The 26,796-nt window shown below is 42.5% G+C and overlaps 2 protein-coding genes across 4 annotated transcripts in view; one reads left to right on the top strand and one right to left on the bottom strand.

Moving 5' to 3' along the window:
• CDC123 (cell division cycle 123) overlaps nt 1-446 on the bottom strand; it is a 55,587-nt gene extending 55,141 nt beyond the window's left edge. The window contains exon 1 of the mRNA XM_044228429.1: nt 168-446. Coding sequence (XP_044084364.1) covers nt 168-241 — 74 coding nt within the window. The 5' untranslated portion in view covers nt 242-446. The remainder of the gene's footprint in view (nt 1-167) is intronic.
• Nucleotides 435-25,443, top strand: NUDT5 (nudix hydrolase 5). Of its 3 annotated transcripts, none has more exons than XM_044228431.1 (10): nt 435-522; nt 11,846-11,953; nt 13,434-13,501; nt 17,660-17,709; nt 18,932-19,039; nt 20,272-20,367; nt 20,989-21,090; nt 22,593-22,601; nt 22,736-22,789; nt 25,203-25,443. In XM_044228431.1, the coding sequence occupies exons 2-10, from the start codon at nt 11,891-11,893 to the stop codon at nt 25,310-25,312; spliced, it is 660 nt and encodes a 219-aa protein (XP_044084366.1). In that variant the 5' UTR covers nt 435-522; nt 11,846-11,890; the 3' UTR covers nt 25,313-25,443. The 3 variants fall into 3 exon arrangements, with proteins under 3 accessions (XP_044084366.1, XP_044084365.1, XP_044084367.1); XM_044228430.1 differs by lacking the exon at nt 435-522 and adding an exon at nt 578-726; XM_044228432.1 differs by lacking the exon at nt 435-522 and adding an exon at nt 578-730.
• Nucleotides 25,444-26,796: the final 1,353 nt, after the last annotated feature.

The raw sequence follows: 26,796 nt of genomic DNA, 5'->3' as shown, positions 1-26,796 counted from the left end.
CCCCCAGTGAAATATCACTGGGAAGTCGAAATCTTGGCACTGGTGCTCCCATCCGATCTCTGTAAGGCCTGCATTTTTTTTTTTTTTTTTTTAATGGAGCTAGGACTCGCTCAAAATGTCGCAGTTCCCTTTTGCCTATCGGCCCGACGTAACCCCTCCTGTCTCACCTCTTGATGGTAAGGCTTCGGAACAGTGGATACCACGCGGAGAACTGACAGTGCAGGACATGCTCCTTCTTCATCCTCCAGCCGCCGCCGCCGCCTCTCCCTTTCCTTCCAGCACCCTCCCGGAACCCAGGTCTCCCGTCCCGGAAGTACCCGCCGAGCTATTTTGGCTCAGGGACTCTTCCGGTCCATAAAGTAAGGGGGTGGGGGTCTAAAAGAGCGAGGAGCGTCGCGGGGCGTCCTTTCAGTATTCACTCACACACGCGCACACACGCACACACACAAAGCGTTCGCGTCCCGAAAAAGGAATTCCGGACGTGGTAACAACGAGATTCTAAGACGCGCACCGCCCCGGAAGGTAATTGTCTCAGGCAAGGTTACGAGGGGCGGGGGATTCTACGGGTGCCGGGAGGGGCCGAGCGCACATCCTCTTATCACCGCGAGGTGCGGCTGTGCCTGAAGCAGTAGCACCGGGTCTTCTGAGATTGCTGCTTCGGAATCGTGCTTTCTTCTCTCGTCCCCCTCCCCAAAGGAGTACCCTCCCCTTCACCCCACACTTGGAGTAGGTAACTGGGCGCGGGCCAATCCTGTACAGTCCCCTCTTTGGGGACGAGGGAGGGAGTACTTCTGGTGCGTGCCGGCAGCCGAGCGCGCGCGTGTCCCAGTCTGCGGACTGGGCTCGTGTCCCGGAAAGCGAGGGGGCGGCCGCCGCGAAGGCGCAGAAAGGAGGGCCAGTTTAGTGAAAACCAGAGGCTGGGTAGAAGAGCTTGGGCTCGGGCTCTTCGGTGCAGAGAAAGCAGGAAACACCGCAGTTACCTGTTCATGTGGGTGCGGTGGTTGAAGCATCTGCAAAGGGGGGAAAGGCACCTCTTCTTCGTTCGTGGAGGAGGATTTTGAGAGAGGGGGAGAGAACCCTGTCCGTCCGCTCCTGAGAAGGTAGAAGAGGAGAGAGAAATTGGGAGGAAACCGACGAAAGTGGGGAGAGGTGACTCCTTTGAGCGTGAAATTCATTTATCCCAGCCCTGCCAAAGTAGCAGCCTGGAAAAATACAGCCAGATGGTATCAGTAGCCGGGCCATGCTGGAATCGTAAGACTGGAAGAATTCTAGTCTAGTGAAATTTGCAGTATCATTCTTTTTCCCTCCTCTTTTCTCCATCACTGTTATTATCCTTATTCCTTCCGTGATGATGTATCAGATAGCGACCAGACAATAGAATATTTTAGAAGTTCACTTTTGTTTATTTCTGCAGAAGAATCAGATTCTAGCTGCTGAGTAATTTGACTTGGGCTTGTCCCAGTCACGTCTGTCTAAGGGCACACATTTTAGGTACCTCGTTAAAACGGCACACTCTGGTCGGGCTGAGCAGTTTTAGATTAGAAAGAGGGGGGAACCCCACCGTCTACAGGCCTCTTCAGAAAAGTATTCATTAGGATAATTATAGGATCCTCTGCCTATTTGGAGTTAGAAACTCCTCCCCCAAAGAGTTTCATGTTTTGTTTTTCTCAAAAATGTTACTGGCTAAGTGGTTTAGTTGGGAGCATCATTTTTAAAGATACATTTTTCACAGCAGAGGTAAGTTACAATGTTGCAGTGTATGCTGGGGGAGGGGCGGCGGTAGTTTTTCCTAAGGACTTCTGAGATCCAGGATTATGTAGTGCTTTCTGTTTTGAGGGGGAAATGAAGCAATATTCCATAGATGTGAGAGAATTGTGCCAGACTGCCAGATCTAAGGGAGACCTAAAGCTGAATGGAGCAATCACTTCAGATGTTCGTTTTGATTTGACCTAGGAATAAATAGGTTGCTGCTGAAGGAATTATTAGCATCGATGAGGCGAATTAGGGTAAGGTATTTTATGTTGGAGATAGGAATTAATAGATGTATAGAAGAAAGTAGAAACTGGGAATATAGTCCTTCTGAGAGGAGTAATATGTTAACAGCCCAGGAAACTTGAGTGTAGAGGTAGAGGCAACTGCAAAGCATTACTACAGAACTGGTTATTTGTAGAGAAGCAGCCAAGTTTGTAAACTTAAATATAAACACTACAGGGATGGAATTTGTTACAGATGTCTTTTTGGGGGGCTATATACTTTAGAAGTGAGCTTGGTGACTTTTTAGTATTACAGTTGATTTTTTAAGTTAACTAGTTACACATTTAACTAGCCTCAAAAAAATCAACATTACAAACGGATGCTCTGGTGTTGTGAATGGATACAGCTAAATTCCCTTAGATTATTTTTTAGCCACCCTGTTTGTCTTTTCTTCACTTAGCCATGAAGTGTTTATTCTCAAGTCTCTTCAATAAAACCTTTACAACAATGGAAATAGTTGCTTTTTCTCATGCATGCCTAAAAATATCAGTAGCTAAATGATTGTGGGGGAGGGGGGTTATTGTGTAATTTTAAATTAAATAATGGAAAACATTTCCTGCCCTGAACCCACATGACTAATCCTTCTAAATTAATACTTCCATCTACCTGCTGGTTTTATCCACTTGGATATCATGTCAACATCTCAAACTCAGTGTGTCCATATTTAAAGACTGTACCACCCCTTTCTCCTGAAGAAGAGAGAAAAAAAGTCCTTTAAGAACTTCTTAAAAAGTCCATAAAGTCCTTTAAGAACTTCTTCTTGGAATTAGCTTTGAAAACCCCTTCCGTAGACACTGGTTTAGGACAAGTAATAAAGTTTCATATGCAAGGAATTAAGTCTGTTTCCTTGCCACCGCTACCACCCTAGACCAAACCTATGGTATCCCTTGCTTGAGCTATTGCAAGAGGTTCTTTACTGGTCTCATTGTACAGCTGTAACCAATTAACCCTCCCAAGGGTAATTAGTCCACAACCCAAACTAAAAGTAATGATTATAAATCACCAAGTAGCGTCATTTCAGGAAAATGTTACCTCTCTGCCCATCCAACCCCCATATCTGCCAGAAAAGAAAAGAAACTCGGTGGCTTTCCATAATTAACAAATTACAGGAAGTCTTCGGTATCTGAGGATAATTGTTGTCAGCAAAGGAGAGTTCACGTAAAGCGGATCCATTTGAGATGGATACCAAAATTTTGCTATAAGTGGTACAAAAGAAGGAATGATCAAAATATCTTTTAAAAAATTAAGTTTTTTAGAATTTTTATGATTATAACCAAGACCGTTAAATGTAACTATCCCAATTGATTACTTATTTATTATAAATCACATGGCTTCTCTGTGTAATTATTCTGAAAGAATGTGGGATGACATCTTGGACAGGCCTAAGCATTTGATGCTTGACTTACACAGTCATAAAGTTATTTTTGCAAAAATTAATCCTTTCCCACTTAGTTTCTTTCAAATGCCTTATTGGAAATATCTCAATCCAATTATTAAACTATTCCACTGCCTGACCTTGGTCAGTCAGAAGCTTTGCTTGTGATTTGAGCTTCTACACCTTTTATTTGGTTGAACGTAAACGATGTTTACAATACTCAACTTTTATCTGGGAGAGAGTCGCCAGCATGTTATTTCTTGATTTTTTTGCTTCACTTTGCAAGCTCAGCAAACCGTAGGGATTCCAATATGGTAATAACTGAATAATGAGAAGCCTGAGTGCAAACTCCGCCCCCACTTAACCTGAATTCAGCTGTTGTTACTAGTACTGAAATACCCAAGATTGTGAAAAAGTAATCATTTTTCTTCCTCCCTTCAGTGGAGAATTCTTAAGTGCTATCCCCAAGAGGCGCTTACATAGTAGCAAGAGCTTGTGGCATGCCCGCGTTTTGGGGCTCTTTATTTGCCCGCAAATTTGGGAGAGGAGGCAGGCATCAAGCCAAATATGTGTAAGCCCTTAGAAATGTGTTTGCATATGTTAACATCACCCGTCATGTGGGGTCATGTGGGGTTAGTTTGCAGGGGAGGGGGGTGGTGGGAGGGTGTGGGAGGGAGTGGGAGGGAAAGATTGAGAACCACAGAGCTTGCCAAACTCTACTATAGTAATTTCTCAACCCTTCCCATAATTAGTGTTTCTGTTTTTCATGTGGTTCCTTCCTGAAATGCTTTCCCTGTCTTGGTGTCTAAATCATATCTTAATATTAAATGGCCTCTTAGTAGTGGTAGACTTTTCAAAGTCTATTACTTTCCCTGCCTCCCAAGTGGATGTGATTTGTTGCTCACTTAAAACACCCTGGTATTGCTTTATCTCTGTAATAGACATTTACTTTTCTGGTTCCTTGTGAGTCCAACTATGAGGTCCCCAAGGGCAGGATTATGGGTCAGTTTGTACTTTCTGTGTGTGTGTGTGTGTGTGTGTGTGTGTTTCAAACATTTGAACTGCCCCTCTCATAAAGTCAGTTAACCTCCTGCCTACCACCGTGTGGCAGTTCTAAGAATCCTGTGATGTCTTCCCTCATGAGAGTTTCTGGTGCCCTGAAAAAATACAGCTAACATATCATAGACCTTCAGTGTTCAGACCAAACAAAAACTACATAAAACAGATTATGTGAGTTAAAACAGAAGAACACAACATTATGTACACGGGTATTATTTTAAGTATAACATGTACATCTTAGCAGCTTAGCAGCAAAATGTAAATGACTTGAAATTCTAGCTAAGGAAGTGGATAAAATTTACATTACGCTTTACTTTTAAATCTGAAAATAGGATGGAGTCAGCTCAGGAAAGCTTTATTACAGTCACTGAGACAGGAGTGTTCGGCACGCAGTGGAGCCTTGTTTCTTTCTGTAGTGCCTTACTTGTAGGGACCAGTCCCCACATGGCACCATTTAGCTTCCAGTTTTGAAATGGTGCTAAAAATAATATTCTTTTTTCTGTTTCAGTAGTATTTTTGAGATGCTTTTATAATCCTGAACATTTTGGGAATCACAGAATAAAGAAATTATTTTGAAATCACCCTTTAACCACATTTTTTGGTTATTTACACTGTCAGCAGATTGCTTCAAAATACTGTTGCCTCTTGGGGCTGATTGCATTTCAGTTATCCTGGAGAGGCTCAGCCCTGCTTCCCACTTTTTTTCCCCTTTTTTGTAATTTATGTCTGTAGTTTGTTGTCTTCCTAGCTCTCTAACAGTCTAGCTTAAATTTTTTTTAATACAGTCTGTTTGAAACAGCTGTTTATAGTTTAACATTTCCTGACCAAAACTCCATCTTTTGATTACTGAGACTGGTATAATAGAGTTTAACTAAACTGTTTAAATGATGGATCATCCTTCAGAATAGTACTTTCCACCTTTTGGCCATCAACAATCCCTTTTACAGTCTGGAGGAGGCTAGAGATAAAGATAAGGGGGCCTAGCAGATAATTTAAATGCCTTAAAGTTATATGTAAATCTGAAGGAGCTAGTGGCCCCTTTGCCCCTATATACTCCCCTGGGGATGGGGGATGACCTCCATTTTGTCTAGACTTTCTGGGAGTCCAGATTAGGAACTCTTTTAACAGAAAAGTTACAGATGATCTAACTCTTCTTTTATGAACTTCTGGTGGTGTTCAGCCTTTTGAGGCCTGCAGTTTTGTTTTTAAGAAGTTTGGGTAGGCATCAGAAAAGTTATTTGGGGTCAAAAATACAACTTTTCAAAAGGAGGTCGAAATTTTACTTAATCCAACCATCTTGCATGTAAATTTCAGATTACATCGTGCACTAAATGGGTTCCCTTGGATGCCTAAAAGTTTCTCTCGAGTGACAGAATTAAGAGCAGAGGAAATATTCTTTCTGTAATGTATATGTTCCTAATAGGGAGGAAATGGAAATCTGGAAGATAACAATCTAGGTAGAGAAAGTTCTTTTATCTGGTTCTAGAGACCACTCAGGCAATAACCAGTAGCCAGCCTTTGATTTAACCTGTGGTTAGTGTTCCTCTGGATCAGCAGACTGCTTTGATTGCCTAATGATGTAAATTATTTGCCATATGTAAACTAATGCTAGTTAAAAGTTTACCAGGAATAACTGCTTCTTTTGTTAACGCTATAGGCATATAGTCACTGTGCTAAATGACTCTCTCTAAATACGCACATAGCTTACTGTTTATTTAACTTTCTAGCGTCTGTTCAGACGTCACCAAATCAAAGGAGGCTTCCCTGATCACGTCATGAAGATACCAGCACCTGCCCTGCACCTTCTCTATTCTTCTTCATCTTCCTCTGTAAAGCTTAAGAGTCTCTAATGTAAATTTTGTATATTCCTCAGTTTTCTCCCCTTTCTCCAACCAGAAAGTAAGCTCCTGGTAGGCAGGGCATTTGTGCAGTGTACTACTGCGTTTCCAGCACTGAGGACACACCTTTCAGGAATTCCAGCCCCTCTGCCACAGGGCGCTCTAGCCAAGTTACCTAAGATCCAGTTGATAATTCATTTTTTTTTAAAAGATTTTATTTATTTATTTGACAGAGAGAGAGATCACAAGCAGGCAGAGAGGCAGGCAGAGAGGAGGAAGCAGGCTCTCTGCAGAGCAGAGAGCCCGATGCGGGGCTCGATCCCAGGATGCTGGGATCATGACCTGAGCCGAAGGCAGAGGCTTTAACCCACTGAGCCACCCAGGCGCCCTGATAATTCATTTTTTATGAACATTAATACAATTTGTGCATACTTCTTTATGGTTAAACGAGTGTGAAAATGTATACACATTTCTTTCTGTCTTCATTAAGTGGTTTTTATTTCTTTAGCATAAAGTCATTTCTTTCTTCCCTAATGCCTCAAGTTTTACTTTTTTGGCAAAGTTCTTACTGGAAATTGAATTCCTCGGTTTACCCACAAAATAATCTGCAGGCAACAATGTTGATTAATCTCATGATACAACAGAAATACATTTAATTTTACAACAGAAATATATATTGAGTATCAGGCAAAATATACACCCAGTGGACAGTAAAATGATCGCTTGGGTACAGTAATGCTATGTATATATTATTAGCCTGTTGAATCCAAAGCAAAGCTCCCTGAACTAGTCTCCTAGACTTGGTCAATCTTTGGGTCTACTGTGGCTTTCAACAACCAACTGCTTGTCTCTTGGGGATTTTAAGACTGCAAAGGTAGTGGTTGTTAATTGAGATGCAATTCACATACCATAAAATTCACCTTAAACTGTAAAATTCCATGGTTTTTACTGTATTTGCAAAATGGTGCCACCATCACCACTAAGTTCTAGAACACCTTTCATCAAAAAGAAGCCCCATACTGGCAAGTAGTCACTCCCTATATTCTCCTTCCCCCCATTCCCTTGGCAACCACTAACTAATCTGCTTTCTGTATCTCCAGATTTGCTCTTCTGGGTATTTCATATATATAATCTTACAATATTTGGCCTTCTGTATCTGGCTTCTCTCACTTAGCATAATGTTTTCAAGGTTCATCTATCTTGTAGCAGGTGTCAGTACTTCACTCTTTTTATGGGTGAATAGTGTTCCATTGAATGGATATACCACATTTTATTTACTCATCAATTGATAGACATTTAGGTGGTTTCCACTCTGGGGGTATTACAAATTATACTGTGATGAACATTTATGTAAAAGGTTTTAGAGAGTTTGTTTTATTTCTCTTGGGTATATATTAGGAGTGAAATTGCTGGGTCATATGGAAACTCTGGTTAATCTTTTGAAGACTGTTTTCCAAAATGGCTGCGCCATCTTGCATCTTCCAGCAGCATATGAGGGTCTCAGTTTCTCTACATCCTCACTGCCACTTGTTATTCTCCACCTTTTATTATAATCTCCATAGTAGGGGTGAAGTGTGGTATCTCATTGTGGTTTTGATTTGCCTTCCTCTGATGGCTAAAAATGCCAAACATATTTTCATGGGCTTATTGGCCATTTGTATATCTTCTTTGGAAAAATGTCTATTTAGGTCCTTTGTCTATTTTTAATTAGGTTGTCTTTTAATTATTGCATTCTGAGATTTTTCTCATATTTCAGGCACAGTTCTCCTATCAAATTTACAGACTTTTTTTCCCATTCTATGGATTGTTTTTTTCTATCTTGATGGTATCCTTTGAAGCACACAAGTTTTTAATTTTGAGGAAGTCCAGTTGATATGTAGTTTCTTTGGTTGCTTGTGTTGCGGACCACATCTAGGAGATCATTGCCTAACCTAAGATCATGAAGATTTACACTTATGCTTTCTCCTAAGAATTTTGTAGGTTTAGCTCTTACATAAGTTGTCCATTATGAGTTAATTTTTATACACAGTGTTAGGTAGAGGTTCATTTTCCTTTTTTCTTCTTCTGAAGATCCCATCTACTTAGCACAGGAGCACAAGTTGTGGGGGAGGAACAGAGAGAGAAAGAATCGCCAGCAGATTCTGCACCAAGTGTAGAGGCCGATGCAGGGCCAGTGACCCCAAAATCATGACCTGAGGTGAAATAGAGAGTCAGATGCTCAACTGATTAAGCCACCGAGGCACCTGTGAGGTTCTTTTTCATTCTTATGAATGTATGTATCTAAGCCCAGAACAAGCTCTTGAAAAAGGCTATTTGTTACCCCCCTTGAGTGGTGGTATTCTTTTTTTTTTTTTTTTTCTTAATTGACAGAGAGACAGTAAGAGAGGGAACACAAGTAGGGGAGTGGGAAAGGGAGAAATAGGCCTCCTGCTGAGCAGGGAGCCTGATACGGTGCTAAATCCCAGGACCCAGGGATGGTGACCTGAGCCAAAGGCAGAGGTTTAACCCACTGAGCCACCTACGCTTCCCAAATGGTGACATTCTTGTTGAAAATCATTAGACCATATAAATATGTGGGTTAAATTCTGGACTCTCTATTCCATCAGCTGATATGTCTGTCCTTATGCAGGTACCCACACCATCTTGATTACTGTGGCTTTTATAGTGACTTTTGAAATCAAGAACTGTGAATCTCTTTAAAACTATGTGCCAAGACAATTTTGAAATTGAGTTTAACTAAGTTAGTCAAATAAAGACAAGTAGACAAAGAACTATTCTTCAAAGTAAGTCTAAGCAGGTCCCAAACTAACCTAATTTACTTAGGAACAGAATGGCTGTCTAGACTTACCCAGCCACGTTCATTTTACTCCTTCCTTCATTTATTTATTTTTTATTTAGTTATTTGTCAGAGAGGGAGCACACAAGCAAGGGGAGAAGCAGGCTCCCCACTGAGCAAGGAACCTGATGGAGGACTGGATTCCAGGACCTTGGGATCATGACCTGAGCTGAAGGCAGATGCTTAACCAACCGAGCCACCCAGGTGTCCCATCTTCCTTCATTTATTCAGCAGTAATTTTAGGTATTTCTATACCAACACAATTGTGAGCAGTGTTGAACTTTGGACAACATAAAGAAAAATCTAACGTCGAGGAGATGGCTTTGGAAATTTCATCCCAAGTGGGAGGTTTTCAGCCAGAGCAGTGATGGTAAAGATAAGACACTTTTAAGAAATGTTAGAGACAGAATTTTTAGTACTTACAATGGATAAATTATAAGTTGGTGAAGGAGAATAAGGGATTGGAGCTATCTCTGTTTCTAGCTTGGGGTGTGGGGGTGATGGGTAGATGGAGTAGATAGGCAGATGGTAAAGGAGTAGACTGCCCTGGGCTGAATAAGTGCACACAGTGGTATCATCTGTTTTTTTGAGAAGTCCAACAAGGCAGAAGGAGAGAATAGAGTTGTGAGAAGGTTAAATGTGTTTGTTTTGTTGGGTGTGTTTTAGGATGGACGGTACTTGCCATCTGAGATAAAAATTGCAGATGTGATATTACTACTTTAGGTCTCAGAAGAAACAGAGTGGGGTGCCTGGGTGGCTCAGTGGGTTAAGCATCTGCCTTCAGCTCAGAGCATGATCCCAGGGTTCTGGGTTTGAGCCCCTCATCAGGTTCCCTACTCATCAGGGAGCCCGCTTCTCCCTCTGCCTGCTTCTTGCCCTGCTTGTTCTCTCTCTCCCTGTCAAATAAATAAATAAAATCAAAGAAAGGAAGGGAAGGAAGGGAGAAAGCAAAGACACTCTTTCCTCCAAGACATTTAGGATAGTTGAAGTTGATGGTCTGTATCTTCCCTGGAGCAAACATAGTGAACGTTAGGAGGTACAGTAGGTGAGGGAACTACAGATCTTAAGAGCAATAAAGCACTGGAGTGGCCACTGAGAACTGTAGAGAGAATAATGAGGAAATAGAAAATAGGATTGAAAAAAGACAAGTTCAGGAAGTCTAACAGCTAAATACCAGTTCCTAAAAGAAAGAACAGAGAAAGTAGAAGGGAGGAGATGATCAATGAAATATTTCAAGAAAAGTTCCACATAAAGAAGAACAGTATGGTTCTCAGATTGAAAGGACCCATTGACAAAACAGGGGAAGGGGATTAAAGTTACAGACTTACAGGGGCACTTGGGTGGCTCAGACTGTTAAGTGTTCAACTCTTGATTCTGGCTCAGATCATGATCTCAGGGTTGTGAGATCAAACTCTTGACAGGTTCAGAGCTCAGCTGGGAGAAATCTGCTTGAGGCTCGCTCTCTTTCTCTATCTCAGTCTCCCTTGGTCCCTCCCCTACTCATACATGGTCGTGAGCACTCGCTCTTCCTCTCAAAAGTAAATCTTCAAAAACACAAACAAAAGATACAGACTTCAGCTATTAAATAAATGAGATATGGGAATGCAATGTACAGCATAGAGAATATCGTTAATATTGTAGCAAGTTTATATGGTGACAGATGGTAGCGAGATTTTCCTGGGGATGACTTCGTAAATTATAGAAACGTTGAGCCACTATGTTGTACCCCAGAAACTAATAAAATACTGTATGCCAACTATGCCTCAATAAAAATAAGAAAGGGCCCATTTGAGATCCCAATACAATAACATCAACACAAAGACATGAATAACTACAGGTTTCCAGAGATATAAAATAGGCCCCATAGAAAAAGGATTGGATGTCACAGCAGCCAATGCAAGACAACTGAGCAAGGCCTCCATATTTCTGGTAGAAAGTGATTTTCAGCACATACTTCTATATGCAGCCAGGTTAGTCAGTCCACTTTGAGGGCAGAAGAAGATTTTCAGACCCTCAGGGTATACAAAACAGGAGAATAAGCCAAGAATAGAGACTGGAGTAGTGTACAACACGTGGAACGGGACGGGGCCTGCTCCTTCCGCAACAGAGCTGGTGCCACTGGCCAACTCATGCACAGCTGTGACTTTGATACATGTTGAAACTTGAAAGTGAACAGGCCACAATGTAAATGTGTTTCATTCCACTGAGCTGCACAATTTAACATTATTAAAATGGTATAACCACTTACCACAAGTTTAAAAAAAAGATCTGTGGGAGGTAAAAACAGGCAGCTCATAGAAGTCTTACGGTTGAGCTGTCAAAGGTAGATAAGGCACAGCAGTGAAGGGGTGGGAATGGGGAGGGGTATACAATTTTTGTACTGTTTCCCCCTTGGAAAGCTTTTAAATTTAGAGTCAAAAAATCCACGAATGTATGTGTAAGTGCCTAGCGCCCACCCAATAAGAGCTTAGCTAAGATGAGCTGAATCTGACTAGGATGGCTGAGGGTTCTTTCCTGGGTGTTTCCTGGGGCCTTGGCATTTACTTTCCATCTGGGGCAGTCCTCCCAGGTTCATGTGAGAAAAGCGGCTTTGACGATGTCAGAAAAGTTTTTCACCATTTAAGTACTCTGACTGGTGGCCTCTGGACAAATGTTTAATTCAGAAAAATAAATGTAGCCTAAACAAATTTTATTATCTTCCAGCGTGAACTTCCCGCCTGAGGACTATAAAGACGAAGTAGTTTGAAAATGGAGAACCAAGAACCAGCGGATCCTCCTCAAAATACCAAACAGTCTATTATTTCAGAGGAGGTATAAATTGTTTTTTACTTCCCTTTCTCCTCTCTGCACCCCCTTCCCAGAGCTGAGTTTAAATGAAATGTAGGAACTGTTGTTTCAGATGCTTGTATTTAATTCTTTTTTTTTTAAGATTTTATTTATTTATTTGATAGAGATCATAAGTAGGCAGAGAGGCAGGCGGGGTGGGGGGAAGAGGCTCCCCACGGAGCAGAGAGCCCCAGGAGCCCGATGCAGGGCTCGATCCCAGGACCCTGGGATCATGACCTGAGCTGAAGGGAGAGGCTTTAACCCACTGAGCCACCCAGGCACCCCTGTGTATTTAATTCTTAAAGACAGTTTCTTAAACATTGTTCCTACTCCCTTTTTAGGACGAGGGACATTTTGCCCTTGTGTGGGAGCAATAGTATGTCTCTGAATGATATGCACTAGTGAAATGGAGGCTGTTTTTAAAGTGGATTTTGGCTGTTAATACAAAAATTCTCAAAATTTTATTAAAAGCTTCCCTGGGTAGAAGAATAAATCATAATGTGAGTTTTAGGGTTTAGACATTTCATACTTAGGTATCACATCACATCTTAGTTAGCTGTTTACGGTCTCAATAGCTGTGTTTAAGAACAGTAACAATCTTAAAAAAAAAAAAAAAGAACGGTAACAATCTAAGTTGTTAGTTGTAGGCTGAATTCCAGAACTAATGTTTGTGTTATATGTTATTTGATTTAGCTTTTAATAAGTCTCTTTCTGCAGGAACCATTGCAATGGATAAATTTTAAGTCCTTCACCTTCGAACTCTGACCTTGACATCTTCCTGCAGTTGTTTACGATTTTAAAATCTTTCCATGTTGTCTGTGAATAGATCTGCTGATAATTATTAGGTTGCTGCTGGCCAGAAGTGAGAGATAGGATAGTGAGGAAAAGGCTACTGCTTTATGTCCACAGTGAATCTCTCCTGTCAGTTCAGTATAGTGCCATAGGTAAGTTAGTCCAGGTAATGGAAACTCATTGTCTAGGGAGAACAATCCTGGGCTACCTGTCTTGGATGGGGTGGGAAACCCACGTGTCACTGGAAATGCAGTTGTTGAACATGGTTTCTTCAGTCAGCCTCCCGGTGTGGTCGCTGACCATAAACCACACTGATGAGTCTCTACCCACTAACCACACGTGTGTGACGAGCGCCCAGCTCAGAGGATAGAACACTAGGTCCCCGAAAACCCCTCATTCCTGGTTCTCCCTCTCCACTCCCCTGCACCCCCCCCAAGAGTTTTTCAACTATCACCTCTTTTCACCTCTCAGGATCACTTCCAGAACTCCAGAAAGAAGCTGAACCACCCTTCAGAAACAAAACTTTCCATACTTTGAACTGAAAACCTTCACACAACTACTGGGAGGGATAGGTGGTCACTGGGAGGGCCAGGCAGAGAAAATCTGAAAGAAAACAAACCTTCTAAATAAAATCCTCAGTTTGAAAGTTTCCCAATTTAATGTCTCCTTTTAGTTAATTTCAGAAGGAAAATGGGTCAAGCTTGAGAAAACAACATACATGGATCCTACTGGTAAAATAAGGTAAAGGATTTTTTTCCCTCTTGTAAAATGCACAGTGTTTGGGTTGTCAGTCGGGTCTCCATTTTGCATTTGGCATAAACTCTGATAGTGTCCTCATTATCAACTTGGTCTTAAATGAAAAACCCATTTCAGTGCTTTCCCATTGTCAGAATGTCTAGATTGCTTATAATCTCTGAATAAAATTACACTGTCAGTATGTTGTAACAACTAATTGGGAATTGATTTTTAACACCATTCTTCCTAAGGAGGTTTGTATGAACCTGAAATTTGGGGCCACGCCTCACTTAAGCCGATCAGCAGAATAATGAATCATCCAGGGTGCCTCCTTCCGGTCACACCAGTTTTTAATTTGTAAACTAGAAGGATTAAGGAGAGGATAGTGCTGGGTTTGAAGTAAAACTTCTATCCTTTACACCTTGCTCATGGAAATGGGAACTGGTGGTTGGGGAGGGGGAGTTTTGCAAAGCATTTCACAGTATGTGCCAGTTCCCATGAAACTATGACAAGACACCCTTCGACCTAAGTGATCACACCCCTGACACTGTCTGGAGTTACGTTTGTGCCTGAAAAATGTTCATCAGAATTTAAAAAGACAACAAATCGAAAGCACCCTCACCATTTTTACAATTGGGAAGTGACTGTAACAGTGTACTGTAATAAGAGAATACGATGTACAGTATGAGGGAATATAGTCCGTGTTACTATAACAACTTCGGTGACTACCCTTGGTGTGGTGAATATTAATTATTGAGTCACTGTGTTGCACACCTCAGATACAATATTGTGAGTCAATTCTTCAGTCTAAATTCTTCAGTCTAAAGTGGGAAAATAATTTTTTAGTATATTCATTTGGTAAAATGACCACTCTTCTGTGGTCTTTAAATTATAATTAACTACCAGAAAAAAAAAGTTTAAAAATAGATTAAGCATTTCAGTGAAATATAAAAAGGAATGAAGTGAAATGAGAAAATACAAAAATAGAACTAAATTTAGTATCCAGATTACATGATATAAATTCGTTAATATAAAAAGTCCATTTGCTAAGTGATCAGGTAAGAATACGGGTTTCTTTGTGAGGAAGTACATCTATATTCCGTGTGAAAGTACGCGACTTGCCAGTAGTAACTGAAACCACTCTAATTACATTTACTAAACCAGCAAAAGTATTATTAAGTGCCAGTGTGAGAGAGCTGCAGGAAACATTAAGCTCTCCATAGCACTATTAAGTTAAAACCTCAAAGTAAGAAAGCTAAGCACACTGCAGTCCATCATCACAGGGGAATATACAGAACACTTATCTGATGTCAATCTGATGGGCGGAACTAAGTAGGAAATTACCAGTGGGTACAGGAACACAGTCCAGAAATGTGGCCAGGTCCCAGGCCTTAGGAACACAGTATGCTCAAATATGCTTGTATCTGTGAAAATGTAGACAGATGAGAACCCAGTTGGTAGTGATATGGTTTGGCTCTCTTTTCCCTATAAAATTGTTTAAATGTATAACAGATAAAAACCCTTAACACTAATTTATCAAAAGAGTACCTCTTGGTTTGTACCAGTTCATCTCTTCACCTGACTCCTTTTCCTCCGTCAGCATTTCTGAGTCAGGGATGTGCATCAGAATTATTTGGAGGCTTTTCAATCACATTACTCTCATCCGGGTCTCCCCTTCAGATTGCCTGTTTCAGTAGTTGAGGCGTGCACCCAAAAGTTTACGTGGCCTGTTACCGCACGTTCACCTCCGTTCTCACATGTAGATATCTTCCCGTGACTTCCAGAGAGCTTTTACAAATCATTCCGTACTAGAATGTCAGGCTTTGGAGAGTGAATCTGGATTTTCCCATAGGTCATGATGAGTGAACTTATGAAAAGTTTTATCTCTTACCCAAAACATAAGCATGTCGGTAAGGATGAAATAGCAGCCCGAAAATCCTTTGTTCCACCGTATTATTTGTGGATTAAGGTATGGAATTGATTTTGTGTAAAAACTGCTGGCAGTGTGCCCCTTCATGGACTTTTGGGACAGAGCCAAAGTCTTCATTTGTTTCCATTCCTGCCTCTTGTGTTTGTTGACTAGGCCAACAACATATTACGGGAAAATAGGCTTTCCTATAGCAAAGACTCAAAAAACGAATAACTTAGCTAGAATCAGAATTCTAAAGCTATAAGAAGCTTTTGAGATAACTTACTCTTAAGTCCATAGCTTTACAACTGAGAACAGTTTCAGGGAGTTTGTGGCTATGAGGTTGGCTGGTAGGCAGGCAGAGACCAAGATTTTCTGACTCAATCAAATGTCTCTCTCAGAGTCCCTTGAAGATGATTGGAGCTTTTGTGAGGCATTCCTGGTCTGGATTCCTTATAAGTGCATTTATATTTCCTTGCTGATTTATGGCTCGTTACTGGTTATTTTACTTGATCTTAACCACTATAATGATGGTACTCTTTCTGTTTCCCTTATTCCTAGTGTTTTTGGGGTGGTACCTTCAGTTTCCTCAGCACTGTCTTCTTCAGTCTTTACAACTAACCTTAAGAGACAACAGAGAGACCTATGCCAAAAGGTGTTTTGTCTCCTGCAACCTGTATTATTTACTGATCAGAATTGCTTGTTGGTTGGCTTCTTGTTACTAACCGGAATGTTGGGCAGTTGTGAGTTGTCATAATAGCATTTGGTTTTCTTAGGTTCGTTTTGACACATTTGCCATTAAAATTTGAGTATAACACCAAAAGATCTGCAGTTTATAGTAAGAAAGGTTTGTTTGTTTTTTAAAAGATTTTATTTATTTATTTATTTGAGAGAGAGAGCACAAGCAGCGGGGAGGGGCAGAGGACGAAATAGACTCCCTCCTGAGCAGGGAGCCTGATCCAGGACTTGATCGCAGAACCTGGAGATCACAACCTAAGCCAAAGGCAGAGGCTTAACCGACTGAGCCACCCAGCACCCCCAGAAGGGTGGTTTCTTTTTTTTTTTTTAAAGATTTTATTTACTTATTTGTCAGAGACAGAGGGAGAGAGAGCGAGCGAGCACAGGCAGACAGAGAAGCAGGCAGAGGCAGAGGGAGAAGCAGGCTCCCTGCCGAGCAAGGAGCCCGATGTGGGACTCGATCCTAGGACCCTGGGATCATGACCTGAGCCGAAGGCAGTTGCCTAGCCAACTGAGCCACCCAGGCGTCCCTGTTTTGTTTTTTAACTAGAGTAAATATTTGGATTTTTTTCCATAGAAATTTTGGCACAGCCCAACCCTTAAGAAGGAGCAGGTCAGAAGTGCGAGGACCCCTCTGGGGAGCCCATCTCCTCAAACCCACTCTTCTGTGGGGAGGCAGACCTTGATGCCTTTCGTACCCTAGTCTCCAGCACCACTCACATGTCTTATTTCTCCTAGATCCAGAGGTCATCTGCTTCTTCACTCCCATCTGCTATTCCTTTCTCTGGAAGGGATAAGAGAGTGAAGGGGAATTTCTCTTATATGCCCCTCCCCCTCAGACACAATTATAGCAATAACTAGATTTTCAGAACAGCATTCCCCAGAAAGAAACAGCTACTCAGGGAAAGGGAGCAGGAACTTGTTCACTACTCATCTCACTTTTTCCTCTGTGGACCATTTCCCCCTTAGGTAGGATAGATCTCATACATGCAAAAGAGAGCACTTACCTAAATCAAATAATTCCTCAATGAATAAATGGAATGGTCCTGCTTTCTTCAATTGTTATTTTAGGTCACATGTAAATAATAGCTCAGTAGTTCCTATTGTACCAAATACCCTCTCTTTTTAGCAAAAAGTCTGGACTTTTCATAGGACCGTAATCTGCACACTGCTCAGTAGCTTTGCAGCTTAACTGCTCACCTGTGGATTTATGACCCAGCCTGAAATACTTCCAGTGAACGATTTGAAAAGCAGCTCAAGCGAATAACAGGCCTTGTCTTTAGACAGCACTCAGAGGGTTAGAGTTGGGTGGCACATTTTCTTCAGAAGATTTTTCAGAAGCGACAGGAGAGCACAGTGGGCGTTTCCTATACCAATGTGTACGGCTGTGGTCTTCTTCATCATTATCGTTAGCACACTTGCATGCTTTGCATTTGAAAGTTCTCGTTGTAGACCAAAAACCCAAGGACATTCCCCTCTGTAATACCAGTGATTTTTTTTCTTCTCTGCCTGAACAGAACTTGGGAAACTGTGAAACGTACAACCAGGAAAGGACAGTCGGCTGATGGTAGGAGTGCAAACCCGTTACAGCTCTTCATGAAGGAGGTCACCGCGCATTATTGCTGGAGGCACCCTGCCTCCAAGACCTTAGAGCAGTTCTCTTCAATTGTGATCTTTTATCTTTAAACTACCTTTCCTTTTTGCAGTGCTACATGATTAAATCAGGCTGTCTCTTTTTTTAGTTTATAGATTTATTCATTTAGAGAGAGAGAGAGAGCGTGGCAGGGTGGAGGGTGGAGTATGCGGGCAGAGGGAGAGAGGGTTTAAGCAGACTCTGTACCAATACAGGCCTTGATATCACGACCTGAGCCGAAACCAAGAGTCAGATGCTTAACCAAATGCACCACCCAGGCATCCCAATCAGGCTTGCTTTATAAATAACTTTTGCCTCCTGTTATTTCTTCTCAGTACAGTGTTCTGAGGGGAGGGTATACGAATATTTATAGCCAAATATAAGTCAGTGTAATTTGAAGCCACATACTGTGTCTAGATAAGACTTTTAGAAATCCTTTGTATTCTGTTCAGAGGCCCTAGGTGAAAGTCTTTAATTTGGAAAAATATTTGGCCCTACATTATGATGGACCGGTTGCTTTATAAGTTGATGAGGAAATGGAATTAGGATAAGACTGTTCTATTCATTCATTTCACTGTCCCTTCCAGGCATAAATAAATGCTTTGACTGCTAAGATCCTGAAAATCATCTCTGGTCTAGAGGAAGTTGGGCAGTAGATCTCTGTTTCTCCCTTTCATTTTGTTGTCTGTTTTTACTGGAAATTAACAGGGTAGCTGCCTCAGCTGCTGTTTCTGCCTGCCAGGATAGTTGGGGGCAAAGGGGTAGCCAAGAGCTCCCCGTAGGCAATTTGTGTTTTCCAGAACGCAGTGGGGTTTTGTCTGTATTTTGTTCTAAAGCCATGTAAAACGTTTCCCTCTTGGGAGAAAAGGTCCTTGATCCTAACATTGTGAAATCCAGTGTAGCTAGGTTTACCACAAACAGCAGGACTGACTTGATTCATTCTTTAAAGGCAATACAAGCGCAGGGAGATGAATGTCCCTTCACCCGCCCCCCAACCCCCCACCTCCCCCACTCCCATCCCCTGTCTGGCTTGCTTCAGAGTGAGAAATGAGCCTCTGCAGAGGTTAGCGTAGGTGAGAATGTGTCCTTGACCCTGGGCTAAGTGTTCACGGACGTTTCATTAGGGATCTTCCTTGGTCTTGTTTCCCGGCCACAGGTGTGGCGGTCATCCCAGTGCTGCAGCGCACGCTTCACTACGAGTGCATTGTTCTGGTGAAGCAGTTCCGACCGCCGATGGGAGGCTACTGCCTAGAGTTCCCCGCAGGTGAGTCTCTGAACCGAGGGGCCGCCAGGCCCAGCACCGAGAACTGCAGTGCCTAGACCGTGAACACCTTTTTATCTGTGCCTGTGGTTCTAAGTAAGGAAGAAGCATCCCTGCAGCGAGCTGCCCCATCGCATTCTAGTGGCCTGCTAAGCCCGAGAGCGGTGGTGTCCCAGCCGACCTTTCCAAGCCACCTCTCGGCAGCATTCTCTCTAGCTTCTCTTTGAGGAATTGCATTTCCCTAATTTGTCAGCTGAGTTCATTTTCCATCACTAGTGATCCATCTCCAAGCAGAAATTCACAGTAATAACTAGGTCAGACTCTTAACTGTGTGAATGGAAAAGACATCTTGATCTTCCTCTATGTGCCCAGGCCAGGGAAATGGTCTTAATTTCCATTAGAATATTCTCTTGAGTTGCACAGTTAAGTTGAGCTATCCAGAATTTGAAGCTGTATATCATTGTAGGACTTAATGGGGTTGTTCCCATCTGAAGAGATTACATCTCATTTATTTATCATTAGCGGTATAGGTTTTGTACAAATTCCAGCCCGTGAGAACGCATACCAACTTTCCTTCTCATTTACCTGCCATTTCACTGAACTTTAAAAGTAACAGAATAGGCTATATTTTACTTTTTCATTGCATTATTTCCTTTCGAGTAAAATAATCCAAGTTCTAAGGTCCTCCCCACTTGGCCTCCCTGTCAGCTGCATCAGGTCCACCAGCCTCTCAGCTTCTCCCTCGCACGGGATGCTCATGCCAGCATTTCTCTCCAGGCCCCAGAATCCCTGTGCAAGGGAGGAAAGCACATAGGTGACACTGTGACATGAGGAAACTGAAAACAGTGCCAGGCTTCCCAGGCTGGGGCACATAGGTGGGTCCGTCACCCAGGCCAGTGGTCCAACACCATGAAGCCATTTCTCCTCACGGGAATCCATGGTGTCCAGGCTGCAGAACACGAGCGCCAAGACACTCGTGGAAACAGTTGAGGTCTAAGTAAGATGAACAGAAGGGAGCTGTGGGAACCTACTCGATCTGCCGAGGGCTTTCTTCTTTTGCCCTTTTTTCTTAGAAAAGTTCCAAACCTCAGTCAGCTTTACCTGTAGAACCATGTTCCACAGTCCTCTGATTCTTCTCAGGTAGCTCGACCACAATTATACTAGAAGGAGGAGAGTTTCAAAAAAATCCGGCTTTCCCTAGCCCCCCTCAAATCACAAATGATTTGAACTTCTAGGTCTCATCGATGATAACGAGAGCCCGGAGGCAGCCGCTCTTCGGGAGCTTGAGGAAGAAACGGGCTATAAAGGTGATGTTGCAGAATGTTCTCCAGGTGTGTATTGCTGTCCAGGTGAGCACTCGGGGACAAACTCTTGAAAGTTAGTGAAGCGTAGATTCTTCTGTGTGTAAAAGATAACACAGATGTTCGTTAAGCTCGGGATTCAGGTGGCTTTTGTCTTGGCTAGTTCACTGAAGAGAAGTCTTAGTTAGATCTGGTCATCCTCTACACAGAAGCCACCCCCCGCAAGGGAGCCACTTTGAACAGGAAGGCCCCAAAGCTAGAGCAGAAAGTGAAATTCGTTACCTTCCCAAGCTTCCCACATCCTAAGCTTTATCTTTTATTTCTTAACCTCATCCCCATGCCATGCACCTCGCTAGAATTCTTTTCTTGACATGGTGAAAGGAGTTGACAGCGTGACCTAATTAGCGTAGTGTCTAATTTTGCTCAGACTCACCACACTGAGGAACTCGGGGGAAAACACGAGTGCTGGCTGCGCGTGTGCTCGGCAGGCCCGCGGCCCTGCTGAGCAAATTGGGCCAACCGTCGCTTTCCTCACAAGTTCTGTGTTAACCGGGAATCACGAGCCCCGTTTTCTTCCAAAGGCATTTAAGTAAGGAAACAAGAGGCATGTGACTGGGGTCCGTCAGGGTGACCTTTCGCTTCTCTCCATAGCTGTGTGTATGGATCCAGGTTTGACAAACTGTACCACACACATCGTGACAGTAACTATTAACGGAGATGATGCTGAAAACGTGAGACCTAAGCCAAAGCCAGGTGAGCGTGCGGTGGGTGCGTTGAAGGTGATTCTGTTGCGTTAAATATCATTCAGTTTGCTACCGATTTCGGTATCTGACTTGTCAGAAGAATAATGGGCCTGTAGATACTTCATCAGGGCTCCAGGCTTTTTTCCCGATCTTCAGGTCCTTTAGCATTTTTCTTTCAATGCTTTCTGATCTTTATGCCTTATAAAATGTTAAATTACAGTATTTCCATATTTTCTGTGTGGAGTTTATTCCCACTTTGTAATAGGAGCCCCAGGTCTGAATAGTAGACAATGAAAATCTTCAGAGTCACTCATTTCTGGTTTTGTGTGTATTGCAAACATGGCATAAATAATTGTGAGCGGACAGCAACTGACTGTGCACGGGGTTCCGTAGAGAAGTGTTTAGGAAACTCCTGGCTCTCCTGTATTTCTCAGCAAGTTTGGACTCGAGCTTTGATGCCTCTGTCCACCCCTGTTGTCTCCCACCCCAGTGAAGGCATTGCTTACACACATGCGCGCGCGCACGCGCACACACATCACATGTCACAGCCGTACTCTTCCGTTGCTCTCCGGCTCAGGTGTTCCTGAGTGGTCCAGCCCCCACCACAGCTGATTTTAAATGCACGGTTCAAACTCGCTGATTAATATGCACAGGACCCGCAGTGCGAGAGTCAGCTGTCCTCGGAGCACTGCCACTCCTGGGTCTGTACCCCAAAGCGCTGACAGCCAGTGCTCGCACAGATCCCTGCATCGCAGCGTTTGGATAGTGGCACTCACAGTGCCCAATCGGTGGCCTCTGGCAGGTGCATGGAAAAACAACGCGTAGTGTGTGTGTACAGCCCTTAAGGAGACAGGCCGGCGCGGGCTGTAATGGGATGAACCCTGAAAACTGTGCTGAGTGCTTCTTGCCGCCTGACAAAAAAGCCTCCGCGGGGGCTCCGGGCTGGCCCAGTGAGTAGAGCGTGCGACTCTCGACCTCCGGCTCCCGAGTTCAGGCCCCACTTTGGGCATAGAGCTCACTTTAAAAAAGGAAGAAAAAAAAATGTTTTTAAGCCTAAATCTGGCAACTCCACTCATATGAGGTTACCAAAACTCCACGTATTCAGAGAGATATAACATACAATAAGGTCAGTGTGCGTGCAGACGTACTACTTAATGGCTACCAAGCTTCTCTTCATGAGGATGAGAAAGGTGCTGGTAACTGCATAGCAGCGAGAATGAATTTAATGCCACTGAACTGTACCTTTAAAAATGGTTAAAATGGGGACTTTTGTATATTTTAACAACTTAAAAATACATACGGGTATCTCTTAGAACATGCTTTAAATGTTGCTGTTACACATTTGGAGAACAGAAATGGTTTTGTACTGTCGGAATGCTTTTTACCATGTACACAGATGAACTTAGCAGAGACCCAAGTTTCTGCCGAGTTCTTACACACTTCTAGCGTGTTTTGCACAGCGAGCCCCCACAGCAAGCCTTTCTCCAATGTCGTCCTTGTGTTTGTTTTCAGGAGATGGAGGTATGTTACCCAGCTGGCAGTGGCTGACCGTGTGTATGGCTTAGCGCAGTGGAAATGGCTGCAGGCATTTTGTGGTGTTCTGGTAGGCCCTCTTATTCTTCAGCTTTGTTTTCACGTGCACTTTGTTTGTTTAGAATTTGTCGAAGTAATTTCCTTACCAAAGAATGACCTGCTCAAGAGACTGGATGGTAAGCATTCTTAAGACTATTCCCCAACTTCCTCAATGTTTCCCCATCCCTGGCCCCAGCCAGTGGGGCACTAAACAGAACTCCATTTCTGTAATTATGTTCCTCCTCATTAAAGTCAAATACCGAAGAAACTGTTGTACAACTGCAGTTCCCCAACAGTAATTTTCGTTTCTGGGTAGCACAGAGTTTGAAAATGTGAGCAGAAAATTCTGCGTCAAGCTTTGAGTAGTAGAGTTGTTGTTTTGTTTTTTTCTTGTGGAAGAGTCAAGATATATTCCTGCAGATTTGCCAAAACTTCTATACCTCAAATCTCTAATCCATGGCAATGCAGAGGCCTAAGCGGATCCCTCTCAGCTGATCTCCCTAGTGCCTGCTGGACGGTTCTCTGCAGGGTAGAAGTTAAAGGAGAATTTAACAATATTCCTTCCACAAAGACTGAGGTATATGAAGAGCAATACGGTGATACAGTGAGCCAGACTGGCAGAGTGACTCCTAGGAAATCACTGGTCATGTAGTTCCGTCTTGTCATTCCCAGCCAGCCCATCTCAGAGGGATTTGATAAAAAATTAAATAAGGTCATGTGGACAAATGTCTTCTGATGAAGCGACAGTAGGATGTACTGTACTGGAGACAGAGGCCCAGCTGGGAGGGTCCCGTTTGCTCATTTGTAAAGAAACAGATAGTCTTTCTAATCTGAATATTTTAAATTTTTTACTTTGAAAAGTAACTTGAAGCATTGTTTGGCCTGAGGCTTTGAGGGCTCTCTTCCCCCTTCCGTAAGAACCAGTGGCTTACAATTTTATTTCTGATATCCGTGTTGTTTTAAAAGTAAGTATAGTATGAGCTTCCAAAAATGACTGATTTCAGAATTCCCAGAAAGCGTCCCTTCCTACTTTATCTTTTTAAAAACTAGACCTGAGGTAAAAAGCACCAAGTCTCAGAGTTAGAAACACTCACACTGAAGAAAGCCATGGTTTACCCAGTGAAATCTCTGGCTGCCAGTAACGGACAGCACAACTCAGAGTCTTTCAGGTTTGCCTGGGTCTGAGGCTCAGCCCGCCATGCGTTAGTCATGAACCAGAACACGTTCCACAGCCTCTCCTCGCTTTTCTTCTTAAACAGGAATGAGGAAAAAAAAAAAAAAAAAAAAAAACAGGAATGAGAGGTAGCCCCTGTCTCCAAAGAGGCAGCAGAAAATTAAATGATAATGTTGTCACTAGAGAAATTAAATGTTAAATGCTTTATGTCTTAGGGAAATATTCTCGCAAAGAATTTCCTTCCTTCTCCCTCCCACCCAACTTAGCCTTCTTCTAGCCTTAGATAAGGGGAAGACAGAAAAGAAGAGGAAGGAAGGTAGAGAGGGACAGATCTGTAAAAAGAGGAAGGGGAAGAAAAACCATTTTTCCTAGCTTTATTAGAGTCAAAATATAGTAATCAAACCATTTATTCAACAAGGAACATTTGGGAAGGTATTTTGAGTTGTTTGCTGTAAGAAATAGTTTTCAACACTTACGAAGCTCCCGCCGTGCACAGAGAAGGAGGCCATAACCCTGCCTTCCAGGATCAACATATCTCTGAGCATGTTCCTAAACTAGTGGCTAGGAAAACAAGTGACAGATCCCAAGTCTGATCACCTCCACCTGAGTGATACAGAAGTTCTCCTTAAAGCCCACTGTACAATGTAGGATTCTGAGACTTCATTCTTTCTTAAAAAAAAAAAAAACAACTATATATATATATATATATATATATATATATATATTTTATTTGAGAGAGGGAGAGAGAGAGAAAGCAGAGAGAAAGGGAGAAGGAGAAGCAGACAGTGAGCAGGGAGCCAGGCGCAGGGCTCAGGGCTCAATCTCAGGACCTCAGAATCATGACCTGAGCTGAAGGCAGATGCTTACTTAACTAATTGAGCCCCCCAGGGACCCCTAAGACCTCATTCTTGGTAGAACTCCAGTCCTGTCATGCACACAGCTTAACTTATGTGTAGAAAATACACCTCTCCCTAGAGGTGGAGAAAACGAATGAACCCTTCCATGAGGGATGGAAGAATCACCGCTGAATCACCACTGAGCCCTATAACGAGCTATAAACAAACAATTGATCCACAAACTTAGAATGTTGCTGTTTTAACACATAAAATCATCCTGAATGTGTGATCTTCTCCCTTTACGCTTTTTTCTTGCTCTTGTCTCTTGCTGGAAATGGAATCCTGCTTATATATCCTTTCATCTTCTTTCTCACTAGAATAAGATCCTCGAAGGCAGAAAATGTCTTGTTTGCCACTTGATCTCTAGCATCTGGCACAGGAACTGGCACATAGTAGTAGCTCAGTGAAGACGGACTGATTGATAAGGGCATTTTCCTTGATGAACTTCATTATGTAACTTGTGTGCTTTGTTTCCTCTAGCTCTGGTAGCGGAAGAACATCTGACCGTGGACGCCAGGGTCTACTCCTACGCTCTGGCACTGAAACATGCAAACACAAAGCCGTTTGAAGTGCCTTTCCTGAAGTTTTAAGGCCAAAGGACAGTAGCCATGTTTTTATAAATAAGACCATCAGGCCTTCTTCACTAAGACTTTGTATTCAGCTTAGCGTCCTGTAGACTTGAAATTAGCTTTTTTTCATTAAATAAAAGCAATACGGAATACATGTGGTGATATGGTATAATTACAGGTAGGTTGTAGTCTTCATTTAAATGCTAAACTCCAGCAAAGGCTAATGAAAAAGAACATAAATGCAGATACCGTTTTTAATCCAGTTAATTTTTAAAGTTCAGCTGTTACTTATCTAATGTAGTCCAACAGACAGGAGTATTTCTAGAAGAAAAATGACCTGAATTCCAAATTAGGTCAATTATTCCCACCCTCGGCCCCCATATAAACTTCTGTAACTAGGTATGCAAATAACTATTTACTACATCAGTGTTTAAACAAAGTTGTTTTTGTTTTTTTTTTTTAAGACAGACCTATAAGGGACTTTCTTGGTACTTCTATTAATTATCTGCTATTTGGAATTAATACACATCCCTGCAGAGCAGAGAGTGTAAAATCAACAGAGAATAACATCCATGAGAAACAAATATTTATTTACATTTGGCTAGTGTCCTCCTACCCACCTAACTACTGAAGGTAAACAAGCTGTTAGGTATTGAAAAATGGTTGATTCCATTCATTATAACAAGGTTAAGAAGCTAATGAAAATACAGGGCCCTTGCCTCAAGCAGGTATATATATTTTAGAATTTCATTTCCTGTCCTTACCTCAGAAAGTACTTGAAGTTTCAAAAACCAAATCCATTTAGGTGGCTGGGTGGCATCACTGTCTTGATGTTGAACCGTGACTGTAGCCAGCAAGGAGAGCAAATACCAGAACCCCAATACAACTACCTTACAGGGGAGAACAGGGGCACAGTTTCCAGCTCAGGCCATGCCCAAAGCCCCCGTCACCCAAAACGTCTGCCAGTGTCCCTGGGCCATTTTCTCAGCTTTTGGCTGTGCTTAGCCCTTGTGTTGACTTCTGTGGCCTCCAGCAGCTCCAGAACTATCACCGTTCAGCTGAGCCCCCAGTGGAAGTCTCAGAGTGATGCTCCCTGGCCAGCCCTAAATCGGGTTTCCAGCCCTGCACTCTGGCCCCTCAAACCAGATAAAACCAGGACACTAATACCAAAAAGTGCTATAATATAGTTCATTTGTCTACGGGGTTATTTTGTTCCCAGTGTATCACTGTGTTCATCTCTGTATCCAGAGATGTTTTTGTGAGCAAAAATACAAGATCTAGGGGCATCTGGGTGTCTCAGTGGGTTAAGCTGCTGCCTTCAGCTCAGGTCATGATCCCAGGTGGGATCAAGGCCCACATCCGGCTCTGCTCAGCAAGGAGCCTGCTTCCTCCTCTCTCTCTCTCTCTGCCTGCCTCTCTACCTACTTGTGATCTCTCTCTGTGTCTGAAATAAATAAAATGGAAATGCATCCCTTTAAAAAACAAAAAACAAGATTAGACTTTCT

This window comes from Neovison vison, chromosome 12 (assembly GCF_020171115.1).
Source record: "Neovison vison isolate M4711 chromosome 12, ASM_NN_V1, whole genome shotgun sequence".
NCBI classification, from domain to species: Eukaryota; Metazoa; Chordata; class Mammalia; order Carnivora; family Mustelidae; genus Neogale; species Neogale vison.
This window is presented reverse-complemented; position numbering and strand designations above follow the sequence as displayed.